The sequence below is a fragment of the Salvelinus fontinalis genome, chromosome 30 (assembly GCF_029448725.1).
Source record: "Salvelinus fontinalis isolate EN_2023a chromosome 30, ASM2944872v1, whole genome shotgun sequence".
Lineage (NCBI taxonomy): Eukaryota > Metazoa > Chordata > Actinopteri > Salmoniformes > Salmonidae > Salvelinus > Salvelinus fontinalis.
The window spans coordinates 35,192,993-35,215,348 of NC_074694.1; the positions used below are offsets into that span (position 1 = coordinate 35,192,993).

A 22,356-nucleotide genomic window follows, 5' to 3' on the forward strand; every position below is an offset into this window, starting at 1 on the left:
TCATGTTGTGTTGCTACTAGGGCTACAAAGGGTTGAAAACCTTCCGGATAATTTCTGGACATTTTCCAGAAATTTTCCATGTGACGTTAAGCCCGGGAATTTGGGGAATTTTGCTTAAATTCATAAAAAAGTTAGCTTATAACAGTGAACCTTTTTTTGGATACGCATAAGGGAAATCTATGTCTTGTGGCATATTTTGGTTAAACTATCCATAATTCAATGGAATTGAAACCCCCCGCACAGTGCATTCTTCCATCACATGTGCAGTGCACTCCATCACATGTACAGCTGATTCTCAAGATCTTGCATACTAATGAGATGCTATTGAGCCCACACTACTACACTGTCTGAGCCAAGGAATACATGCTTTCTGGTAAGTTTTGATTACCATACTGGGTGGGGTGAATATATTGTATATGACATACATGATGTTTTGTTAACTAGTAAATAGTAGCCTACATCAAAGTGTGTTTTAAATCATTGCTAACTTGTGAACAATTTCTGCTAGTTAGTTTTTGCTACCATGTGGGTTTTAGCTTGCTTGAGCCTGCTAAATGAGTAGTGTTAATTCACCTATTTCCATACATGTTTCATTTTGAAACATTTATCTTACAAAGGAGTTGTTTAATCTAACTGCTTAACTATTTATCTGTACATGGAATTGTATTTGTTGTTTTTTTACAAATATTTTTTTTAATCTTTACAGGAAAATGCCACGGGCACTATCTGATGTGTGGAGACATTTCACTGCAGCTAAAGTAGAAGGAAAAGCGGTGTACATTTGCAAATACTGTGCCAAATCATATGTGAAGAATGCAACAAAGATGCAGAATCATCTGGCCAAGTGCATAAAGTTCCCTCAGCACTCACAACAAGCAACCTCTGACAAAAGTCTCTCTACTTCTATTCGAGGTGAAAATGATGACTCTAACACCTTATCCATAGCAACAGCTCATGGTCCTCTTGGAATCAGAAGTTTTTTTGACTCAGTGGAGGAACGTGGTCAGATAAATGCTGATGAATGTCTTGCTCGAGCTGTGTATGCAACTGATTCAACTCTGATGCTCACAGGCAATGTATATTGGAAGAGATTTCTGAATGGCCTTCACCCAGCATACACCCCTCCAACCAGACATGCTTCATCTACCAATTGCTGGATGCAGAGTTCAAGTGAAGGTCAAGAAAATTATAGAGAAAGCAGACTGTATTGCAATCATCTCTGATGGGTGGTTGAATGTTCATGGGCAAAGAATAATTAACTACATCATCGCCACCCCTCAACAAGTATTCTACAAGAGCACAGACACAAGGGACAACAGACACACCGGCCTCTACAATGCAGATGAGCTGAAGGCCCTCATCAATGACCTTGGACCACAGAAGGTATTTGCACTGGTGACAGACAATGCTGCGTACATGAATGTCGCTTGGTCTAAAGTGCAGGAGTCCTACCCTCACATCACACCCATTGGCTGTGCTGCTCATGCATTGAATCTGTTTCTCAAGGACACCATGGCACTGAAAACAATGGATACACTCTACAAGAGAGCCAAGGAAATGGTTAGGTATGTGAAGGGTCATCAAGTTATAGCGTATAACAAGAGCACCACATTGAAGCTGCCCAGCAACACCCGTTGGGGTGGTGTTGTCATCATGTTTGACAGTCTCCTGGAGCGGAAGGAGTCTCCAAGAAATGGCCATATCACTTGATGGGGCTGCTGATATGGACAGCCCCATCAAGAGGATCCTCTTGGATGATGTGTTTTGGGAGAAAGTGGTAAGCAGCCTGAAACTCCTGAAACCTATAGCAGTAGCCATTGCAAAGATTGAGGGAGACAATTGCCATCCTGTCTGATGTTCAGACTCTGCTTGCAGATGTAAGAGAAGAAATCAGTACTGCCCTGCCCACTTCACTGTTGCTCCAAGCAGAGAAAACTGCAGTTCTGAAATGCATCAAAAAGCGTGAAGACTTCTGCCTGAAGCCCATACACACCGCAGCGTACATGTTGGACCCCAAGTATGCTGGCAAGAGCATCCTGTCTGGTGCAGAGATCAGCAAGGCCTATGGTGTCACCACTACCGTGTCTCGCCACCTTGGCCTGGATGAGGGCAAGGTTCTTAGCAGTCTGGCGAAGTACACTTCCAAGCAAGGGCTTTGGGATGGAGATGCAATATGGCAGTCGTGCCAACATATCTCATCAGCCACCTGGTGGTAGGGACTTTGTGGATCTGAGGCTCTTTCCCCTGTTGCCTCCATCATCCTCCAAATCCCACCAACATCAGCCTCCTCAGAGTGCAACTGGTCCTTGTTTGGGAACACACACACCAAAGCACGCAACAGGCTGACCAATACAAGGGTTGAACAATTGGTGGCCATCTGGGCAAATTTGAGGCTTTTTGAGCCTGACAACAAGCCATCCTCAACAAGGTTGGATAGTGACAGTGAAGATGAGGCCTCAGAATCTGATGTTCAAGAGGTGGACATTGAGGAGGTCCAGAGAGAAGACATGGAACCCTGAGAGGAAGACAACCAAAGCCTTAGTTTCTAGACTATCATTTTACAGATATATGTTGAAAACGTTTTTTGGGAGATGCGATGGATCATTAGGGATCATTCAATATTCCCTTTCTTTTGTTGTTCAGTGAAATCATCCCATGTGAAGAGTCAACTCATTTAATTAAAGTTCAATTCGTAACAATTTTATTTTTTCTATTGGAAGGACTTAATCATTTGCAATTATGTCTACTTATGATAAGGCAAAAGGTTTATGTTTCTGTCTCCATATGATATGGTAAATATATCAAATGCAGAAAAACATCTACATCTACATCTACAATGGTATTAATATTAATTTGCATATATTTCCGTTAATTCCCATATATTCCCGTTAATTCCTATATATTCCCGTTAATTCCCACAGAAAGTTTCCACCTCTGAATATTCCCCAAAATGTGCAACCTTAGTTGCTACCATGCTGTGTTTTCATGTGTTGTTGCCATGTTATGCTGTTGTCTTAGGTCTCTCTTTATGTAGTGTTGTGGTGTCTCTCTTGTTGTGATGCGTGTTTTGTCCTATATTTTATATTTTATTTTTAATCCCAGCCCCCGTCCCCACAGGAGTCCTTTTGCCTTCTTTTAGGCCGTCATTGTAAATAAGAATTTGTTCTTAACTGACTTACCTAGTTAAATAAAGGTTAAATAAAAATGAAGAGTGACAGAACCTTTTGAGCGTGATATCAGGTTACCTAGAGGTTACTTAGAGTGTAGGTCATAGACTGTGACTGTGAAGCGTTGGTTATGAGGGACGTAGCACAGCTCCACACACATATACATTTGAAGATTATCCCTGGGCTTTGATGGAAAGTTAAGGGGTTGCAGAGGTGGTGGAACTGATCAAGCAGAGATCACTATCTCACAGTCAATCCCCAGCCACCATACACAATCATATACATCATCTTTATTTAAGTTTGTCCATCCTAAAGACCTCTTGTTTGCCATAGATGGCATTATGCCCTTATATGTTGGGATTACTGAACAGTTTCCCACGCCAATGCATTAGTCACCACAGCATGAGAGCTCATTCTTCACATGCGAGTCCAGTTCAGGTGTCACATGGGCTGGCCAGCCCTGGGTGGTAGCAAAAGAGGTGCATATGAGGGCAATGCACATCAGCACTTTCCAGATGGCATTTTGGCTGTTGAATGGCCTCCTGACATGTGGCAGTCCAGTTGCATGGTGTCTCTGTCTTTATTAACTGCCAGAGGGGGGTCTGCTGGTGGAGTGGGCCTATCGAGGATAGTTCTGGGAGATTCAGGAGGGCATTGACATTGGAGAGGTGTGTTGGTTCAATGTGGTGAACAGCTGCCTTATGTGGTTGCATCCCAATGTCACGAAGTCAACATGTACGGCAACTCCAAGCAGACGGCCAGGAGGGTGGACAAACCTTTTGGGAAAAATAAATATGCCAGCTCAACACAAAGAGCATAGAAGTGCACCCGAACATCCCAATGCGCATCATAAATGCAGTGAGCCAGCGGAAGGTCATGTTCGATTCAGTCAGACGTATTGGACTAGCAATGAATCAAAGCTTACTTCTAAATGATAAGATTACTTAAAGTGATTTAAGAGCCCATTCCTGGAAGCACACGTTGACCCACAGTTGGTATACAGCAAGTTGTAGAGCTCGAGAGAGGATGCCCAGGGTTCTCTTTTCTTTCGTTGGAGCCTCCGAGTTGCCTCATTGATCCCCAGAGGCTTGTGACTTGGAATACTTGGTGTTGCCATGCCAAGAAGACTGCTTCCTTTTTTATATCCAGACAAAGCTATTTGAGTGTAATTATGGCAGGCCTATTGGATTCCCAACCAGGGTTGAATTACACTAAAATAGTACAGTAAGTAAGTACAGTACACAAATCTAAAAGATCTAAAACATGTACAGGTGATTAAAACACCATTTAATGGTATTGTGGCAGCCATATTGGATTCTGGACGCCATAATGGATTTGGCCCCCTAACGTAATTGCAAGAGGCTGAACATCCAATCCACAGAGGTACCTTTCGATTGACAATAAATTACAGTTTTCGCGGTCTCAGCCCAGAGCCGATTAGATTACAATAGCCACAGCAAAAAAGCATTTATCATAAATATTCATAGTTGATATTTCTGCCTATTCTATCTCAGTGTTTACAGGTCTATATTTTCAAGATGCATTTAGATATCCTAATGCTGTTTGTTTTTGTATGTAGTGTAGACAACTGACTACTTAATTTTAGCAATATCAGAGCTTGAAATTTTGTGTTACATTAGTTTTTGTGGCTACTCCCCCCTCCAGCCAGACATTATTCTGCACTGGGGGTGTCACAATATCTATCAATTTAACCACTTTTGCAGTAAAATATTTTTACACAATCATCCATTTCATGAATGGGAGATATTAGAGATGTGAAAAACATGGTTGTGGTTTTGTTTTACCTCGGGTAGAGGTATTTCAAAAACGAAAACCCTTTTTGAGGACTGGCCACTAGCAATAAAATTATTTAATTTTTATGATTATATTTATTTCCTCTAATTTTAACATTCAGTCATAAAGAACACATGTTCAACTTAATAGAAAACATGTTTTCCCATCTCAGGAGGTTATTAAGTAAAAACAAAATGACTATAGTAAATGCCTATTATGTGCCAAATAAAGTAACAGGGTTGACCGTAACAGGGTGGACGTTTTCAGCGTAAATAAGCCATAAATCCCCTTGTGACAATCCCCTTGTGTATTTCTAAAACATTTCTAGCCTGTCTAGCTACAGTATGGGTAACATTGTTGACGTGTTATGCCGACCCGCTCAGTTTTCCAGCACAAAACACCAGACAAAGCCTAAAAGGAGTAGAAACAGCTCACCTATGATTTGACTATTAGATGTTCAATATTTCTTTCAAAAAAGTATTATTTAAAAAAGGTGTCACCATATTAAAATGGAATTCAGCTCAGGTACCAAGGTTGACCTTAAAATGAATCTCTAATCACATTAAATAAATGATAATCTTCAGAAAGGACTTTGTAAAAGTAACAAAATAACTATCTTGGTCTTTACAATGTTGGTGAAAACTTGGAGAAATGTTGTGGTAATGGGTTCCAATCTTCTTAGAAGTCACAGAGGATGCACAGAGGAACATGTCAAAATGTTGAGCTTTATTGCTATGAAAAATCTAATTTATAGAATTTTCCATGTGGTCTATATTAAAGGGCACTTCATCTGATATAGCAGGCTTTTAAAATGCACAATTTGTACTTAAAATATCAAAGGGATGCAACAGGCACTCATTTTGTGGAACAACCCAGCTGCGGAAGAAAGGTAGACAGACAAAAATATACTTCAAATCATTGGTTGGCAACATCCAAAACTGGCCCGCGAGTGATTTATTCTGGCCCCCTTAAGATTTTTGTAAAGAGATATATATATAATAATAGTAATTGTTAAATCACCAGGAATTCAGCGAAAAATGTGTTTCATTTAGGAAATATGATCTCAAGTATTCCCACACATAAAATAATAGATATGTGTATCAATGTGAAATTATTGTTATTTTCAAATACAATCTCTTTTTGTGTCGTTAGTTGTGGTCGATTTGCAGCGTACAAATTATTATAATTATGATCCGCCCCTCCAACCATCTGCTCCGACAAAAATCATCCCGTGGCTGAATCTAGTTGCCTACCCTGCTTTAAATTCTCAGTTAATAATATCCACCCCTGTCATCTATATGCAAATGAAACCATCATCTATAGCACGGCTCCCACACTAGATGTGGCATTTCTCAAATTGCAGAAAGCGTTTAATGTTGTCCAACATAACCTCTTTCAGCTCAAATTGGTCATAAATTCACAGAAAAGCAAACTAATGGTATTCTCAAGAACAACAAAGCAATCCTCTACTCTGCCTCAGAGAGTCCCTTTGCAAAACATGCCAAGAGAGGTGGCGTCATCATACAAATACTTGGGATTTCACATCGATGAAACGCTGTCTTTTTAAGCTCCACGTTCAACAGCTCACTAAAAAGCCTAAACTTAAAGCTGCCATTTTTCTTTAGAAACAAGTCTTGTTTTTCATTTCAAGCTAGAAAAGACCTTGTTGCAGCAACTCTTTTTGCCGTTGTTGGACTGTGGTGATATTCTGTACACGAATGCCCTGGGGTCTTACCCTGCACACACTAGATATACTTTACCACACTGCTTTAAGATTTGTAACCAACCCAAAAGCTCTTACACATCACTGTACCTTATATCAGTTAGCAGGATGGCCATCCTTAACTGTAAGGCGACAGGCTCATTGGTACAGTAGGCCTACATGTTTGTCTATAAGTCAATTTTAGGGCAGCTGCCAATATATTTAAGCACTTTACTCACCCTACAGAGTCATGGACATTACCGTCTGAGATCACAGAACTGTTCCGAACACAAGAACAGAGTTTGGTAAGAGGGCTTTTAGGATTGCTGCCCCCATCTAGGAGTACTTCGCAAAAGGACTTAAAACAAGATCATTTTATTCTCATTGATGATTTTACATGCCAGATAGGAGGGCTGTTGACCATAAAAGATCAGGTTTAAAAGCTTGCAATCTAAGTTCTCTGATGCACTTTGCACTGTTTTAACTTCCATTCATGGTTGTTTTATGTTGTGTTGTGTCGAGTGGTGTACTGCTATTCTTTTAGATCAGTCAATTATAGAATATAAAATATGCATAAAATGCATCCTCCAATTGCAATGTCTGCCTATGCCTACAGATATTGTCTCCATACATTTTTGAATTTGTAATACCCTCAAACACCAAGTTAGGTATAGGCTACCTAATTTGAAAATAGGCCATCACTGTCAATCGTGAATGATAATGGGAATTTCATGGGAATATTTAGATAGTTTGTCATTCAAGACAATTAGCCTTTCTTGTATTTTGTTTCAATCAAACCATATACTCTGCCTAGTGGCACACACAGTTTTGGCACATTAGGGAAAAAATGTGACCTTTCAACTTCAGCTAACCATCTTAAAATCTCATTAGCGATGAGGTGTTTTTGGTGTGACAGTAACGTTATAGGCCTACTATACAATTATATTTGGTTATGTTAAATGCTAATTCATCATTATGTGATCCTGTGAGACATTTGATTCAGGTTTGATCTAACTTTACTAAACAAACACCATTGTGAGAAGTGATAATCTTCTATTTGTAATAATAAGTGATCAGTATGGATGAGATGTCATTTCAAGCGATTGAAGCGCCCTTCGTGGTGCTGAAAGGACAGCGCCAGGATCGCAGAATGATGTTAAAGATGTTGAACCAACTTGTGGTGCTGAAGGATAGCCTAATAGGCCTAAGACTGTGGTATAGCCATTTGTAGACTATAGCTTAATATAAATACAAATACATATAGATTGCTAGGAAAGGTTTATTTGTAGGCATTTCATTGTATTGTGTAGCTTACACGCTGTATCATAAATATACTTTGATTTGATTAGCTTGACACATGGCTACAATATACCCTATTACAGAATAAAAGGTGAACTATCAATTCATATAATTTATTTGCATAGATTAAACATGCCATCAAATCAATTGACCAAGTAGTGAACATAAATAATTACTGCATAGAATTGTAGGAAATTAATTTTAAAACAGCTATAAAATCATGCTTTTGATGTGGTGTATTTATGCATCTCAATAAACTATAACCTAAATGCATTATTACTTCCAACTTCCTCCAATTCACATTTCCAATTGCTCACCCCGACATACCAAGCTAAAACAGGCCCTGTGTCTCAACAAATAGCCAGTGTAGGCTGAATATCCCAAGCAGGGCTACAGCAACTTCCAGAGAGGGGCAGGCTCCTGGGCTTTGCGGTGGCCACTCTGGTTTGGGTGTCCTCGGCGGAACAATGTTGCCATAACTAAGTGGGCACATATCGTTCTGGGTTCCACTTCGCAAGAGAGGGTCCGTGGAGTTTTATGAACGTCAAGGCAGACACACAGTGAATTTAGATTTTTATTCAACGTTCTGATTGGCCAAAGTGGTCAAGCCTCCGAATGGCCTCCTCAGTGCATGCACGCCTATAGTTCTTCATCATTCTCACCACTGCCAGGAAGAAGACAGGGAAGAAATCTTCATTTACCTACCTCTAGGCTGCTGTACATATTTATTTGGTTTGTCAACCTATTGTTTTTCATGAAATTTTAGTGGTAAATAAATATCATTTATTTCAAATGTATCCAAATACATTTTCCAGAAATAGTTTTACCAGCTCCGTGCATTCTCAAATTGAAAAAAGTGAGCCGCTCCTCGGCACTCGCTTTCCAGCGGCACTACACTCCTGGTTGTGTTTCATGTGAAACTATATATATGCAGCTTTCTGGACCAGGGCTTGGAAAATGGATTTCAATCTCAATGTGGTTAAATAAAGGATAAATACAATTTTGTAAATAATAATCTCCCCCTGTAGGACCGCGCCCCGTACCCCAACGAACGACGCACCGCCACCACCACCCTGACCGTAGACGTGTTGGATGGGGATGACCTGGGGCCTATGTTCCTGCCCTGTTCCCTGGTCGACAACACGCGTGACTGCAGCCCCCTCACCTACCGGGCCCACATCCTGGAGCTCACTGACCCAGTAAGTCTTACTGCAGACCAGCCCCAGCTCTAGAACCCCTGCTGAGTAGAAACATTTGACATGTCCCTCTATTCAAACAGGGCTGCTTGAGAGTCAGCTCACTCCTCTCAGCGCTGGGGAGAGAGGTAGCTGAGAGACAGCTTGGCTTCTCTGGGCCTCTGTTTGCATGTCAGCCTCAGGAGCCATTTATGTCAGCAGCATGGGTGCGCTCATATAAATATTAAACACGAGGCTCAGTGTGATTTCCTCTGCTTTTAAGCTAATTTCCAAGATTATGGCTTTGAATACGCAGGGCTATTTGATTTATGATAGCGATAGATTTATGCTAGATTTATGGGCAGTGATATATTTCATGTGTTGTTCATGGATAATCATCATGATGATGCAAGTTCAAATGATGAGAATGAAATGATGAGAATGAACATTAGCGTCCACTGGTGTGCTATTGTTTTTGTATTTTTCGTGATCCCATCTTTTTTATTGTTATTGGTAAGACAGGTACACATGGACAAAGAAACAAGTGACAGGACCGAACAAGACAAACATTTCTCCTTTGACCCCCATCCAACAGAACTTCCCCAACCCAGCGTTAGATTAGTCTTTCGCAATGGCAGTAGTGGTTTGCTATTGTGAATGCATTGTAGCGTTCTATACAGATGACAGACACTTCTTATGATTGGAGGAATCATGTTGACTTGTCAGGGGTACTGTGTATGGAAGTATTTTTGACTAGATTAGATTTAAACTCCAAACAGCGTGACACGTGTTTTCTCATGTAGAATGATTATCAACATATCTCCTTGTCAGTTCCATTGATTTGTGTTCACTGATCTAGGTAGGCAGTCTCTCTTGATCAAAGTCTACCAGAAGTAAATGGCTGAGTCATGGAAGCATGGAAATGCTATAATTACAAGACAGATAATTCACAGGTAATTAGTTTTACACGTTGGGCTTTAGTTTTACACGTTGGGCTCTTACCTTGAGTAGAATCAGTGATTCCTTTAAAGTATTACTAATCCAAATGTAAAATGGATACGCACAGAAACAAGGACAATTGCTTTTTCCAGGCAACCCCATTAAATTGCCTTAAATGAATCTAGAAAAGTCTAGTTTTTATCACTCATGACTTGAAAACACCCGACGATTGAATCCCAGACTGCACAAAAACAAAGCCCTTGAGTAGTACTGCAATACAGGCCAATGCTATTGTTGGTCCATTTCATTGATACTATCAAGCAACATTTTTTATAAACATTAGGCAACATCCTAAGAAAGATAGAGTTACAGGTCAAACTATGACCTTGAGACGGCAGTGGTACACCAAGAGCCTCACCGGAATGAATGAATGAAATACATTTTTTGTGTCAAATCGTCAATTGGCAACCCATCCCTTATGGGATTAATTGACACATAAACAAACATTACAATAACTCACTATGGTAATTAAATAAAAATTATTCTTCCAGTGTTGTCTGCATTGTGCATAGCATACATACATACACACTGTACATACATACATACATACATACATACATACATACATACATACATACATACATACATACACACTGTGTATATATATATATATATATATAGACATACACACCATATATACACACACACACACACACACACACACACACACACACACACACACACACACACACACACACACACACACACACACACACACACACACACAGATAAATACACACAGATAAATACATACACACACACACACAGATAAATACACACAGATACATACATACACACACACACACACACACACACACACACACAGATAAATAAATACAGGGAAAAAGGGAAAAAAGAGAAGATTCATATGGGAGACAAGAATATACACAATCTATATACACACACCATTAACCACATAGAAGCTAAATATTTGTACTATTTAATTACAGTTTACGAAAACAGAATTTGCTTACGTTGAGATCCTTCAACACTCTGCAGCCAAATGACAGAACCAGGTAACAGGAGCCTTACGTTTACGCCACTGTTTTGAGTGGCTGGGGGCTGGACTTTACGCCAGCTAGAACGCACTCAAGGACATGTTTTACGAGTGCTGTGAGAGGTGACATTATGTGAGGGGCCCTGATTCTGATTATTTATGCAGTGGCAATGCCAACATAACCTCGTATCAGGTCTTCAAAACACCCCCACCTCATCCTCATCCTTCCAAGGATGCCATCCCCATCAATCCCATCACTCAGGAGACTAGTTCAGATTCACACGTGTAGTGATGAAGTCCTGTTATATTCCTCTTGTCTCTCTCAGACGTCCTCTCAATTGTGTCAGGGAGCTCAACTGCTATCTCCTAAATGTGCCTCTCATATCTCCTCTGTCGGTGCTTGATGAAACATTTAAATAAGGCTTCAACTTATTTATTTCTTCTCAGTACCACTCAAGTAAAACTAAGCTTGTGATTGGAGAGGAGGATGGAGAGATAGCGAAACAGCTGATAGGCCAGATTGTAAAAACTCCTTTAGCTGTTTGTCACAAAGTTACGCTTCTGCTTCACACAAGCATCTCACTTAGTTTGAAAGACAGTATCTCAGCCAAGGATCCGGGACACACTGAGACATTCTGGGGAGCAGGAGCCATGGGCCGGCCCTCTTGTCCCAGGGAGAATGCTCAGAAATAGAGGATAGGAGAGTGTAGGAGTGAAGGCTGGTGGGAGGAGCTATATAGGAGGACGGGCTCATTGTAATGGAATGAATGGAACGGAGTCAAATGTGGTTTCCATATGTTTGATGTATTTGATACCGTTCCTTTTATTCCATTCCAGCCATTACAATTACCCGTCCTGCTATGACTCCTCCCACCAGCCTCCACTGGTAGTGGAGGTACTTTCCCCAAGACAAGCTGATCACTCTGCCTTTTTATATCCCTCCATAGCAGAGAGCTAGTCTCTCCGGAGCAGTAATAGCATCCCTAGTAAGGCTGAAGTGGCTCTCCAATGCTGTGTCCTCTGTGAATTCTACCATTTTGCTCCCCCATCCATACACAGCAGCACTCTGGACATCCTCTGTAGCTAGTGTTGGTAGAATCTAACATACCATCAGAGCCGAGATATCAGATTAGAAATAGCACTGAGGGAACAGTGGGTAAGCTACTGCTGGTGTCTGACAATTACAACAGGAGGCTTTGAAAGTGTTGTACCCCAGTGTTGAGTGGAGCGTAATTGTTTTGTTTGTGACTGGTGTGTATAAAATGGAAAGGAAAGTCGGCTGCATGTAATATATTCATTCACTGGCTCATTTATTCCAGGGCTGAAATGTAAAGCTGGAATAAGATGTAGGTAATAATAAAGACGTGAACAGACAAGTCATTCACATCTATAATGTAAGTCATTTGTTTTGCTAAACTGTGCCTCACCATGGGTAATTAGCCGTTTTTGAACACAGGTGCTGAAATGCAAATCTGTCAAAATATGCCAGATACAGTCTTTTGATGGAAGTTATTTCAGTGTTCACCATGTATCATAAAGGAGTCTGGAAGCTGTTTAATTGGAAGGTTGGGTTCATCAGAGTAGAGTAGAGCAGTCTTTTGGCGTGTCCTCCTGTGGTTGAGTGGGAGTAGAGTAGTGAGCACAGGGCTGCTATTCGTTCGTTACGCCATCACAGATCACACCCCTCCAGAGAATCCATCCTCGGTTAATTACACGAACAAAATCATCCCGTGCTTCAACCGATCCCTCCAAAAGCCAATCTTCCTCTAGTTCAGCCTTTAAATCGGCCAGCTAACGTTCATTCAATCGTTGATTATGGACCACGGAGCGGAGGACTCTGTCCGGTCTGCCGAGGAGTTGTCGTTACGTTGTCGTTCAGATCAAAGTAAACACATTCATTTGACATCATGCCTAGTTGTGTATCTCAGTCACATGAAATATACATTTTTATTACAAGGGTTCTATATAACGGGTTATTTAGCTTGTAACCATAGCATAACCCTTTTTGGTGCTATATGGAACCTTTTTTTGAAGGTTCTATAAAGAACCATGCTCATCAGGTTCTAAATGGAACTGTCATGGTGCTATAAAGAACCCTTTCCTAAGGTTCTATATAGGAGCTATATTGAACCATTTTTTACGGTTCTTTATGGAACCTTTATGGAGAATGGTTCTATAAAGAACCATTCTCAATCTCAAATGTTCTTTGTAGAACCATATATATTTCTATTTGGGTTTATTAGCTATATTGTTAAAATTATTTAGATAATTATTTAGATACATTTAATTAGGTTTTGCTAGCTCTGGAATGGCTAGGGATCCCTGAGAGAATTGAGAACTACTGACATAATCAAGCTTTCTCAATACAAGACACTGTCACTGGCCATAGTAATATTGATAATATTGCTTAACACAACAGATAAGATAAACTGGAATGACACTCTCACTCACGGTTGTACAAAAAGAGCTGTGAACAAACCACACCCCAAAATATTCTAATGAGCCACCACCCCCTACATTTTAATTATCACTAAAATAGGAAATATTTTTGACCTGTAAAGAACCATTGAAGGGCTCAATGGTTCTTTGGGTCAGTATAGTTCCACAAATAACCACCACTCTTCCCAAAGAACCATTGAGGGACTCTCATTTCTTAGTGTATAGTCAGTCGGACACAAATATCATTTTCTGCCTGCTGCAGTCCCATTTAAAGAAAAGGACAGACCTAGAGTAGACATTCTACTTTTTTAATACAGGCTTCTAAATTAAGTATCACGCATCATCAAAATTATACTCCCTTGCCTTGAATCAACTCAATTCCAACCAAAATTCAACTTGATTGAAGAATTAACACAAAAACTTAATTTGTCACATGCGACCAATACAACATGTGTAGACCTTACCATGAAATGCTTACTTACAAGCCTTTAATTAACCAACAGTGCAGTTCAAGAAAGTTAAGAAAATATTTACCAAATAAACGAAAGTCAAAAATTATGAAAAGTAACACAATAAAATAACAATAACGAGTCTATGTACAGGGTGTACCGACCAAGTCAATGTGCGGGATTACAGGTTGGTCGAGGTAATTTGTACATGAAGGTAGGGGTGACGTGACTATGAAAAACAGCGTAGCAGCAATGTTGTAATTATATAGTAGATTATAATAGTGGGCACTATGAATGCAGTGTGGTTTGACATGATAACCAATGAAAATGCCAGGGAGGAGTTATTGTGACAGGGAAGGAATCAAACTGTTGGTCGTGGTTTCCTAGGGGACCCTATAATCTTTGGCTACGTTAAATGTTTTCACTCTTAGCTACTTGATGTAGCTAATTTATTCATGCTTCACCTATTCCTCTTTGATTTAGAAGAAACTGTTGCACAAACAACATGCTGATTTGGGCCTACACCATCACTGGTATCAAGCTGTATTAGGATAGCTACGTTTGCTCTGACTCAGTGCATTTATTATCTAGCTAGCCAGCTAACTAGCGATTAGCATTAGCGGTTTTGCTAAGAAAAGACTAACTGTTTGCAGAGAGTAAGATACACAAACGAATAGTGTAATTATAGAACACTTGTGGATTTACACTGAGTATACAAAACATTAGGAACACCTGCTCTTTCCATGACATAGACTGACCAGGTAAATCCAGATGAAAGCTATGAACCCTTATTGATGTCACTTGTTAAATCCACTTCAATCCGTGTAGATGAAGGGGAGGAGACAGGTTAAAGAAGGATTTTTAAGCCTTGAGACAATTGAGACATGGGATTGTCTATGTGTACCATTCAGAGGGTAAATGGTCAAGACAAAATATTGAAGTACCTTTTGAATGGGGTATGGTAGTAGGTGCCAGGCGCATCGGTTTGAGTGTGTCAAGAACTGCAATGCTTCTGGGTTTTTCACACTCAACAGTTCTCCGTGTGTATCAAGAACGGTTCAACACCCAAAGGACATCCAGACAACTTGACATAGCTGTGGGAAGCATTGGAGTCTACATGGGCCGGCATCCCTGTGGAACACTTTCGACACCATATAATGTCCATACCCCGATGAATTGAAGCTGTTCTGAGGGCAAAGGGGGGTGCAACTCAATATTAGGATGGTCTTTCTTATGTTTTGTACACTCAGTGTATATTAAGAAGCTTATCATCAGCATCATGTTGTATGTGCTGCATTGACCATGCAGATTGACTGCAGGTGGTCTCATGGTCAAGCAACAACAACTGTGCTCCTTGAGTGACAGGGGCCAGGGCTTGGTCTGTGTGGAAAGCGGCATGAAGAGAGAGAGAGAGGGAGAGGAGAGAGATGACTCAAGTAGCATGAGCTACACATGGCAGAACAGCGTATCAAATTTAACAAACCAGACATTGAAATACAGTTATAGAAGGTAAAGTAAACACCCAAACCAGTTCTTGCATTAATAGCGGTACAGTAAAATACAGTATACTGCCCAGCCCTGTGCTGAAGTACTGAAATTCCCACAGGAGAACGTTGTTTCTTAACGTTCTCTGAACTATTTCACAACATTCCCAAGGTTTGAACTTTTAGGAAACGTTCTGTTAAATTAATTAAATACCCAACAAAAGTATTTTTGGTTGAGTTCCTTAAATGTTCTAAGAATGTTTCAAAGCCAAGCAACTAGCCTGCACCATTCTCAGACATTTTTGGGACGGTTGTATGCAAAATAACCAAAGTACAACCAAGCTCTCACCAAGCTCTAAGAAACATATGGTTCTCGGAACGTTATTTGCCAGCTGGGGTAGTTCCTTATCATACTGCTAGTGACTAAGGGCTGACTTAGGGAGTATCATCATAGCTTGTCTGTCCACCGAGGAGAGGGCCCCACAGTCATTAGATTTACTGCAGTCATACTGGAGCCATTGTAATTGCAGGTGCTGAGATTACAATGGGCCCCACAGAGATAAATCATTGCCAAAGGTCCATGCTCAGACTGTTACCAGCGGTCCATGATGAGCCGGGCTGGAGATGTACAGAGCAGAGAGGAGACCATGTTCACCGCTACTTAATGACTACACATAGGGCTGTGTGAAGCATGATGATCAAGGACAATGGGTAACAGTGATAGGAGGAAAAGGCTTTAGTTCCTTTTGGAGATGCAGAGCTTGACTTTTAAATCCAATGCTTTATTCCAGGTGACTATATTACGTTTGCTGGTATGAATGTCTTGCCTCCTTGTTATCTCGATACTCTACCAGAGACCTGTCTGTCTGTAATTACTTTTCATACAAACAGCGTCTACTCCTCCAGCTCGTCACAGATTTGTCGGCAATGTTTGTCACAAATTGCAGTTTCCTGCCAACCAGCCCCCAGAGCATATGGTCCTACCTGTGTATGTGTTTACAGCAGCTGCTCGAGACTTCTTCCCGGCACACAGGGATCACAATTACGCAATGGGGTCTCTGTACGGCTAATGCTGACACACAGGCGCGCACACACACAGGCACACACACATTATCCCGGAGCCTTATTGCAGAGGCATCCAGGCAGCTAACATCTTCACTTTTAGCATTTTCACTTGGTTTCTCTGAGTAGAGTTGAATTATAAATGAGCTGCTTATTTACTGGGACTGAGACTAGGCCGGCGTGGTGCTTGTGCTTCTGCACATCTATGCCTAGAGCTGACAGGGAGTAGACAATTCACTCCTCCCCCTAGGCTGGGGAAACTTGGAGTGAAGGACCAGTTACTCTCTCCATATCGTTATTTCTCTCTTCCTGTTCTCTCTCTCTCTCTCTCTGGAGTCTCTCTCTCGCAAACACCCTCTCTCTCTCTTGCAAACTCTCAATCTCTCTCCCTCTCCTCAGCCGTCTCTCTCTCTCTCTCTCTCGGTCTCTCCCAACTCTCTCTCTTGTGGTTTCAACCTCTTAAATGACTAAAATAAATGTTGCTTCAGGAGGAAACAAATGTCTGCAGTTTATTGCTTCTTGTGACGGGTGCTGTGATAAAGAGGTCCACATTATATATAATAATTTCCTTCCTCGCATCATCCAGTTTATGAGTTTTCACTGTTTTATGAATAGACCTTTTACTGCAAAACAAGTCAGCACAATCTACATAATTTCTGCTTTGACCATGATGTTTAAAGGTACAACTGAAACACTGTAATTATGTTGCTGTCGCTGCTGTGAAACCAAAAGGTAACTAATTGATGAAGATTGCACACCATGCATTAATTCTCCAACTTTTCTTTTCACTAGTCTTTTATCCCATTACGTACGGAAGCCCCCACATCCCACACTGTGTAAATGGCTCATTTCTGAGTATTGACTGACAGATAGAACTAACCATTACTCTTTCCTTTCAGAGCAAAGTGAACCCTGTCAACGTGACGCCCATCATTCAGGCCGTGGACCAGGACAGGAACATCCAGCCTCCCTCTGAGAGGCCAGGAATCCTCTACTCCATCCTCATTGGTAGATACCTGTCAACACTGCTGTCATCTATATTCCGTCACCACTGTACCGCTCCCATGCCTGGTCATGCAGAGGGGATAGCTATCTCCAGTGTAAGGAGTGGTGGTTGTGGGGGCTCGGCAGTGCAGCTGTAACCGAAAGGCTGGTGATGGTGGCAGGGAGGGAGAGAGTATGCAATGGAGGGACGAGAAGGAGGCGGGTGAGGATGGGATGCGTTTCTGGCGAAGGGGAGCAGGGGGCCACCTGTGGAGAGCTGAGATGAGAACTGACAGTGCAGGGCTGTAGGGAACTATGCTGCTGTGCAACGCTCCCATCTCGCTCCCCGGCTCTCTGGGAGGCCAGTAAGGAGATGCCTGATATTTTTCTATTTTCTGACATACATTGACAATATGAAATTATATCTAAAGGTTATGAGTCTTTTCAAGACTTTTCATTCGAATTACATTCACATTCGTGTAATGTAAGGGGCATAGCAAAAATTGTGAAATATAGAGGTACTTACTTTCATAAAGCCTCCAACTTCTCCCCTGACCTTCAACGTGACGGTCAATTATATCCCTGTCCCCTGTTTAGGTAAGCCGGAGAAGTACGCCGACTTCTTCTCTCTGAACCGAACCACTGCCAAGCTGAAGCTCCTCAAACCGCTCAACAGGGACCTGTGTCAAAGATTTGACTTGGTAATCAAGGTAATCAGAATGAAGCTCTGTAGCCCGGCATGCTGTCTTCGTGACGAGATCATGGTGTTTTATTCTGAATAAGAGGGAAAATGATCCAATAATTCACAGCTAGAGAGAGAGGCAGAGACTGGGGATGGTGTGTGTGTGTGTGTGTGTGTGTGTGTGGGTTAGGCAGTGAGCGGTGCTAAAAAACCCATCAGGGTGAGTCAGGTATCACACACACAACTGCCGACGAGGCTTGTTGCTTTAAACTCCAGAGTGCGGTGATCCGTTAGGAACATTCTGCATGCTACAAGGATCCTCACACTCCGAGGGGGGAGTATGGACATGAGCTTATATAGATAAAGCTCCCTTATCGGCACAGGGGGAAACTCCTGTACTACAGGTGTCTCAGACTCCGGATCAAAGAGGAAAGAGCCCAGTGCAAGCTATGGGTTATATGACACTGTGTTCATATGTAGGGGGCTTCAGTTCAACCTAGCATGTGTGACATAGATTTGCATGCAGGGTGTGAATGAAATATTCATGCAGTGTGTAGTGTTTGAATTAGATGTGTATACCGTGTGTGTGTGTGGTGTCATGCTCGCGCTGCTGCATGCTGACGGCCAGATTGGTAGCGGTATCAACCAGCAACGTGCTTGACAGATTTTCTGCTTCAGGAGTCGGTGAGGGGAAGGTGAGCAGTGAGTGCCCTCCCCTCTCCCTCCGTCCCTCTAGCCTGAGCTCAGCAGCAGGCAGCTACCCCCCAGATATTGGACAGATCCCTCTCACATGACAGGTAGACTGGGCTGGGTGAATGAGAAGTGACTCCTGCACAATGACTGTGTTAACAGTGAGAAAGGTGGCCCACCACAGGAAGAGATCAGCTCAGCAGTTACCCCATTTATAGTCTGCCCTGTCCAAGGACAGGTACTGTAAAGAGTGCAAATCCTTTTCGAGGAGAAAGCTCATTCTCTTTTTTTTTTTATAAAGGGAAAAAAAACACATGCTATCTTTCTACAGGTATCTGTGTGTGTGTTGGAAACTAGGGAAAGTTTTTTTCCAGGCTTCATTGAGTTGGAACTTGCCAGGCTGCGAATACAGCTCGTACAGAGCCCCACAGTGGAGGTGTCATAATACCCATAAAACCTTGCGGTCAAACAGGGAAATGGTTCCAATCGTTTTTCCACCAATTATTCTTCCCATAGGGGATTTTAGAAACTTAAAATAAGGGCTGTGTTTTACGTAGGCTTACCCTGGAGTGATGTTTTGATAACCATGTAAACCTCTCTCGGACAAGGTGACTTTTATAAAAATATTCGTCTCTATTTACTCTCAGATTCGAAAATGCTATTTAACATCAAAGTAGACATCATGCAAAACTACAAATCCCTGCAAGCTTCTGCACGTCGTCTCTAGCTGACACCTTTGCTAACAGGTACTGTGTCAAATTAAAACTTGCACAAGACGGGTCACAGAATTGTCCATTTAAAGAAATGTAGCCAATTTATTAATTACTACATTTAGCTAACTTTCGATAGTTAATCCCGAGATTCTTACCTATTCCTCGATTCGGCAGTCTTGTCTCATCATGGCATTTGGAGTTCTTTATGATAGCCACATTAGCAGCACATTTTTTGGGGGAAAATACAGGTGAATATATTGATACAAGTCACCTTGTCCTAGAGAGATTTACAAGGTTATCAAAACGTCACGCCAGAGTAAGACTACACGAAACCCAGCCCTTATTTTATGTGTTTCTAAAATGGAAAAACGATTGGAACCATTTCCCTATTTGACCACTAGGTTTTATGGGTATTATGACTCATACTGTGGTACTCTATACTGCCCTGGGGCTGTGTTAAATATAGATACACAGTATGATCCAGATACTGTACAGGAATAGTCTCTGTGGTTGTCTGGTCTGGTGGACAGAAACATATACTTTAATGATGACTATCATATTTTCATTAGATTTGACTGATAAGTGTATGTGATTGACTATTGGAGTGGTTTGAGAGATGATGACGTACATGTGAATCACTCTTAATTGAGTATTTGGAGTCAACCATCCAATTTTGTGTCAACCAACCCACCGTTGTAATTCAATTAAGCTGCGGAGTATGTGTTTGGTTCTGCACCATGAAGAACACTTTGAAGATATAATAATTTCAATAATTGCCTTTTTTGCAAGTTTAGATTTGCTTCTCATTGCGTTTGATATGATCGCTTCTCGCAGGTCCCTTACGGAAGAAACACGTGCATTTCACATGTTCCAAAAGCACGTGAATCACATGTGATCTATGTGAAATGAATGTGATAACGTTCAGACAACATGTAAAGCAACACGTGATAATATGAAATGACACTTGAAAACATGTGAAAACCTGGTTTTGGGAAACTTCACATGTATTCACATGATTTCACGTGTGAAATTTCATGTGAAATCATGTGGGGTTTTTTTCTGTACGAGGTGTCAGTATAGTCTTAGAATCAGATCTTAGGGGGACGAATCGACTTGATATTCCCCTACCAGGGAGGCATGAAGTGCTTTTGACACAAGTGGTTGCTCTTCATATTTAAACAGTTACACACTCCTCTAGCCGATAATGGGGACCATGCTGTTACTCACAAAACTTTAGCTTCCATGTTGAGTCATCGCAAGACATGGGCACAGAGCAGAGGATGGTGTTTGATGCAGTAAACTGGAGATTTTATTGCAAATAGTTCTGAAAATGATACAGTACCAGTCAAAAGTTTGGACACACCTACTCATTCCAGGGTTTTTCTTTATTTTTTACTATTTTCTATATGGTAGAATAATAGTGAAGACATCAAAATGATGAAATAACACATATGGAATCACGTAGTAACCAAACAAGTATTAAACAAATCAAAATATATTTTATATTTGAGATTCTTCAAAGTAGCCACTCTTTGCATTGATGGTGGCTTTGCACACACTTGACATTCTCCCAACCAGCTTCATGAGGTAGTCACCTGGAATTTCAATTAACAGGGGTGCCTTGTTAAAAGTTCATTTGTGGAATGTTTTTCCTTCTTAGTGCATTTGAGCCAATCAGTTGTGTTGTGACAAGGTAGTATAGAAAAGATAGCCCTATTTCTTAAAAGACCAAGTCCAAATTATGGCAACAACAGCTCAAATAAGCAAAGAGACATTACTTTAAGACATATAGGAACATTTCAAGAACTTTGAAAGTTTCTTCAAGTGCAGTTGCAAAAACCAAACTATGATCAAACTGGCTCTCATGACGACCGCCACAGGAAAGGAAGCCCAAATAAATGCTTCACAGATTTCAAGTAAAAGACACATCTCAACATCAACTGTTTAGAGGAGACTGCGTGAATCAGGCCTTCATGGTCGAATTACTGCAATTAAACCACTACTAAAGGACACCAATAAGAAGAAGAGACTTCCTTGGGCCAAGTAACACAAGCAATGGACATTAGTCTGGTGGAAATCTGTCCTTTGGTCTGATGAGTCCAAATTTGAGATTTTTGGTTCCAACTGCTGTGTATTTGTGAGACGCAGAGTAAGCGAACGGATGATCTCTGCATGTGTGGTTCCCACCCTGAAGCATGGAGGAAGGGTGTGATGGTGCTTTGCTGGTGACACTGTCAATGATTTATTTAGAATTCAAGGCACACTTAACCAGCATGGCTACCACAGCATTCTGCAGCGATACACCATCCCATCTGGTTTGCGCTTAGTGGGACTATCATTTGTTTTTCAACAGGACAATGACTCAACACACCTCCAGGCTGTGTAAGGGCTATTTTGACGAAGAATGAGAATGATGGCGTGCTGCATCAGATGACCTGGCCTCCACAATCCCCCGACCTCAACCCAATTGAGATGGTTTGGGATGAGTTGGACCGGAGAGTGAAACATAAGCAGCCAGCAATTGCTCAGCATATCTGGGAACTCCTTCAAAGCTGTTGGAAAAGCATTCCAGGTGAAGCTGGTTGAGAGAATGCCAAGTGTGTTTAAAGCTGTCATGAAGGCAAAGGGTGGTACCTTGAAGAATCTCAGATTTAAAATATATTTTGATTTGTTTAACACTTTTTTGGTTACTATGTGATTCCAATAATGATGTCTTCACT

The 22,356-nt window shown here is 41.2% G+C and overlaps 1 protein-coding gene across 1 annotated transcript in view; it reads left to right on the forward strand.

Annotated features, from left to right (window-relative positions):
* LOC129829113 (protocadherin-15-like) overlaps positions 1 to 22,356 on the forward strand; it is a 227,364-nt gene that overhangs the window by 98,539 nt on the left and 106,469 nt on the right. The window contains exons 10-12 of the mRNA XM_055890656.1: positions 8,991 to 9,161; positions 17,467 to 17,575; positions 18,149 to 18,261. Of these exons, the coding sequence (XP_055746631.1) occupies positions 8,991 to 9,161; positions 17,467 to 17,575; positions 18,149 to 18,261 (393 nt within the window). The remainder of the gene's footprint in view (positions 1 to 8,990; positions 9,162 to 17,466; positions 17,576 to 18,148; positions 18,262 to 22,356) is intronic.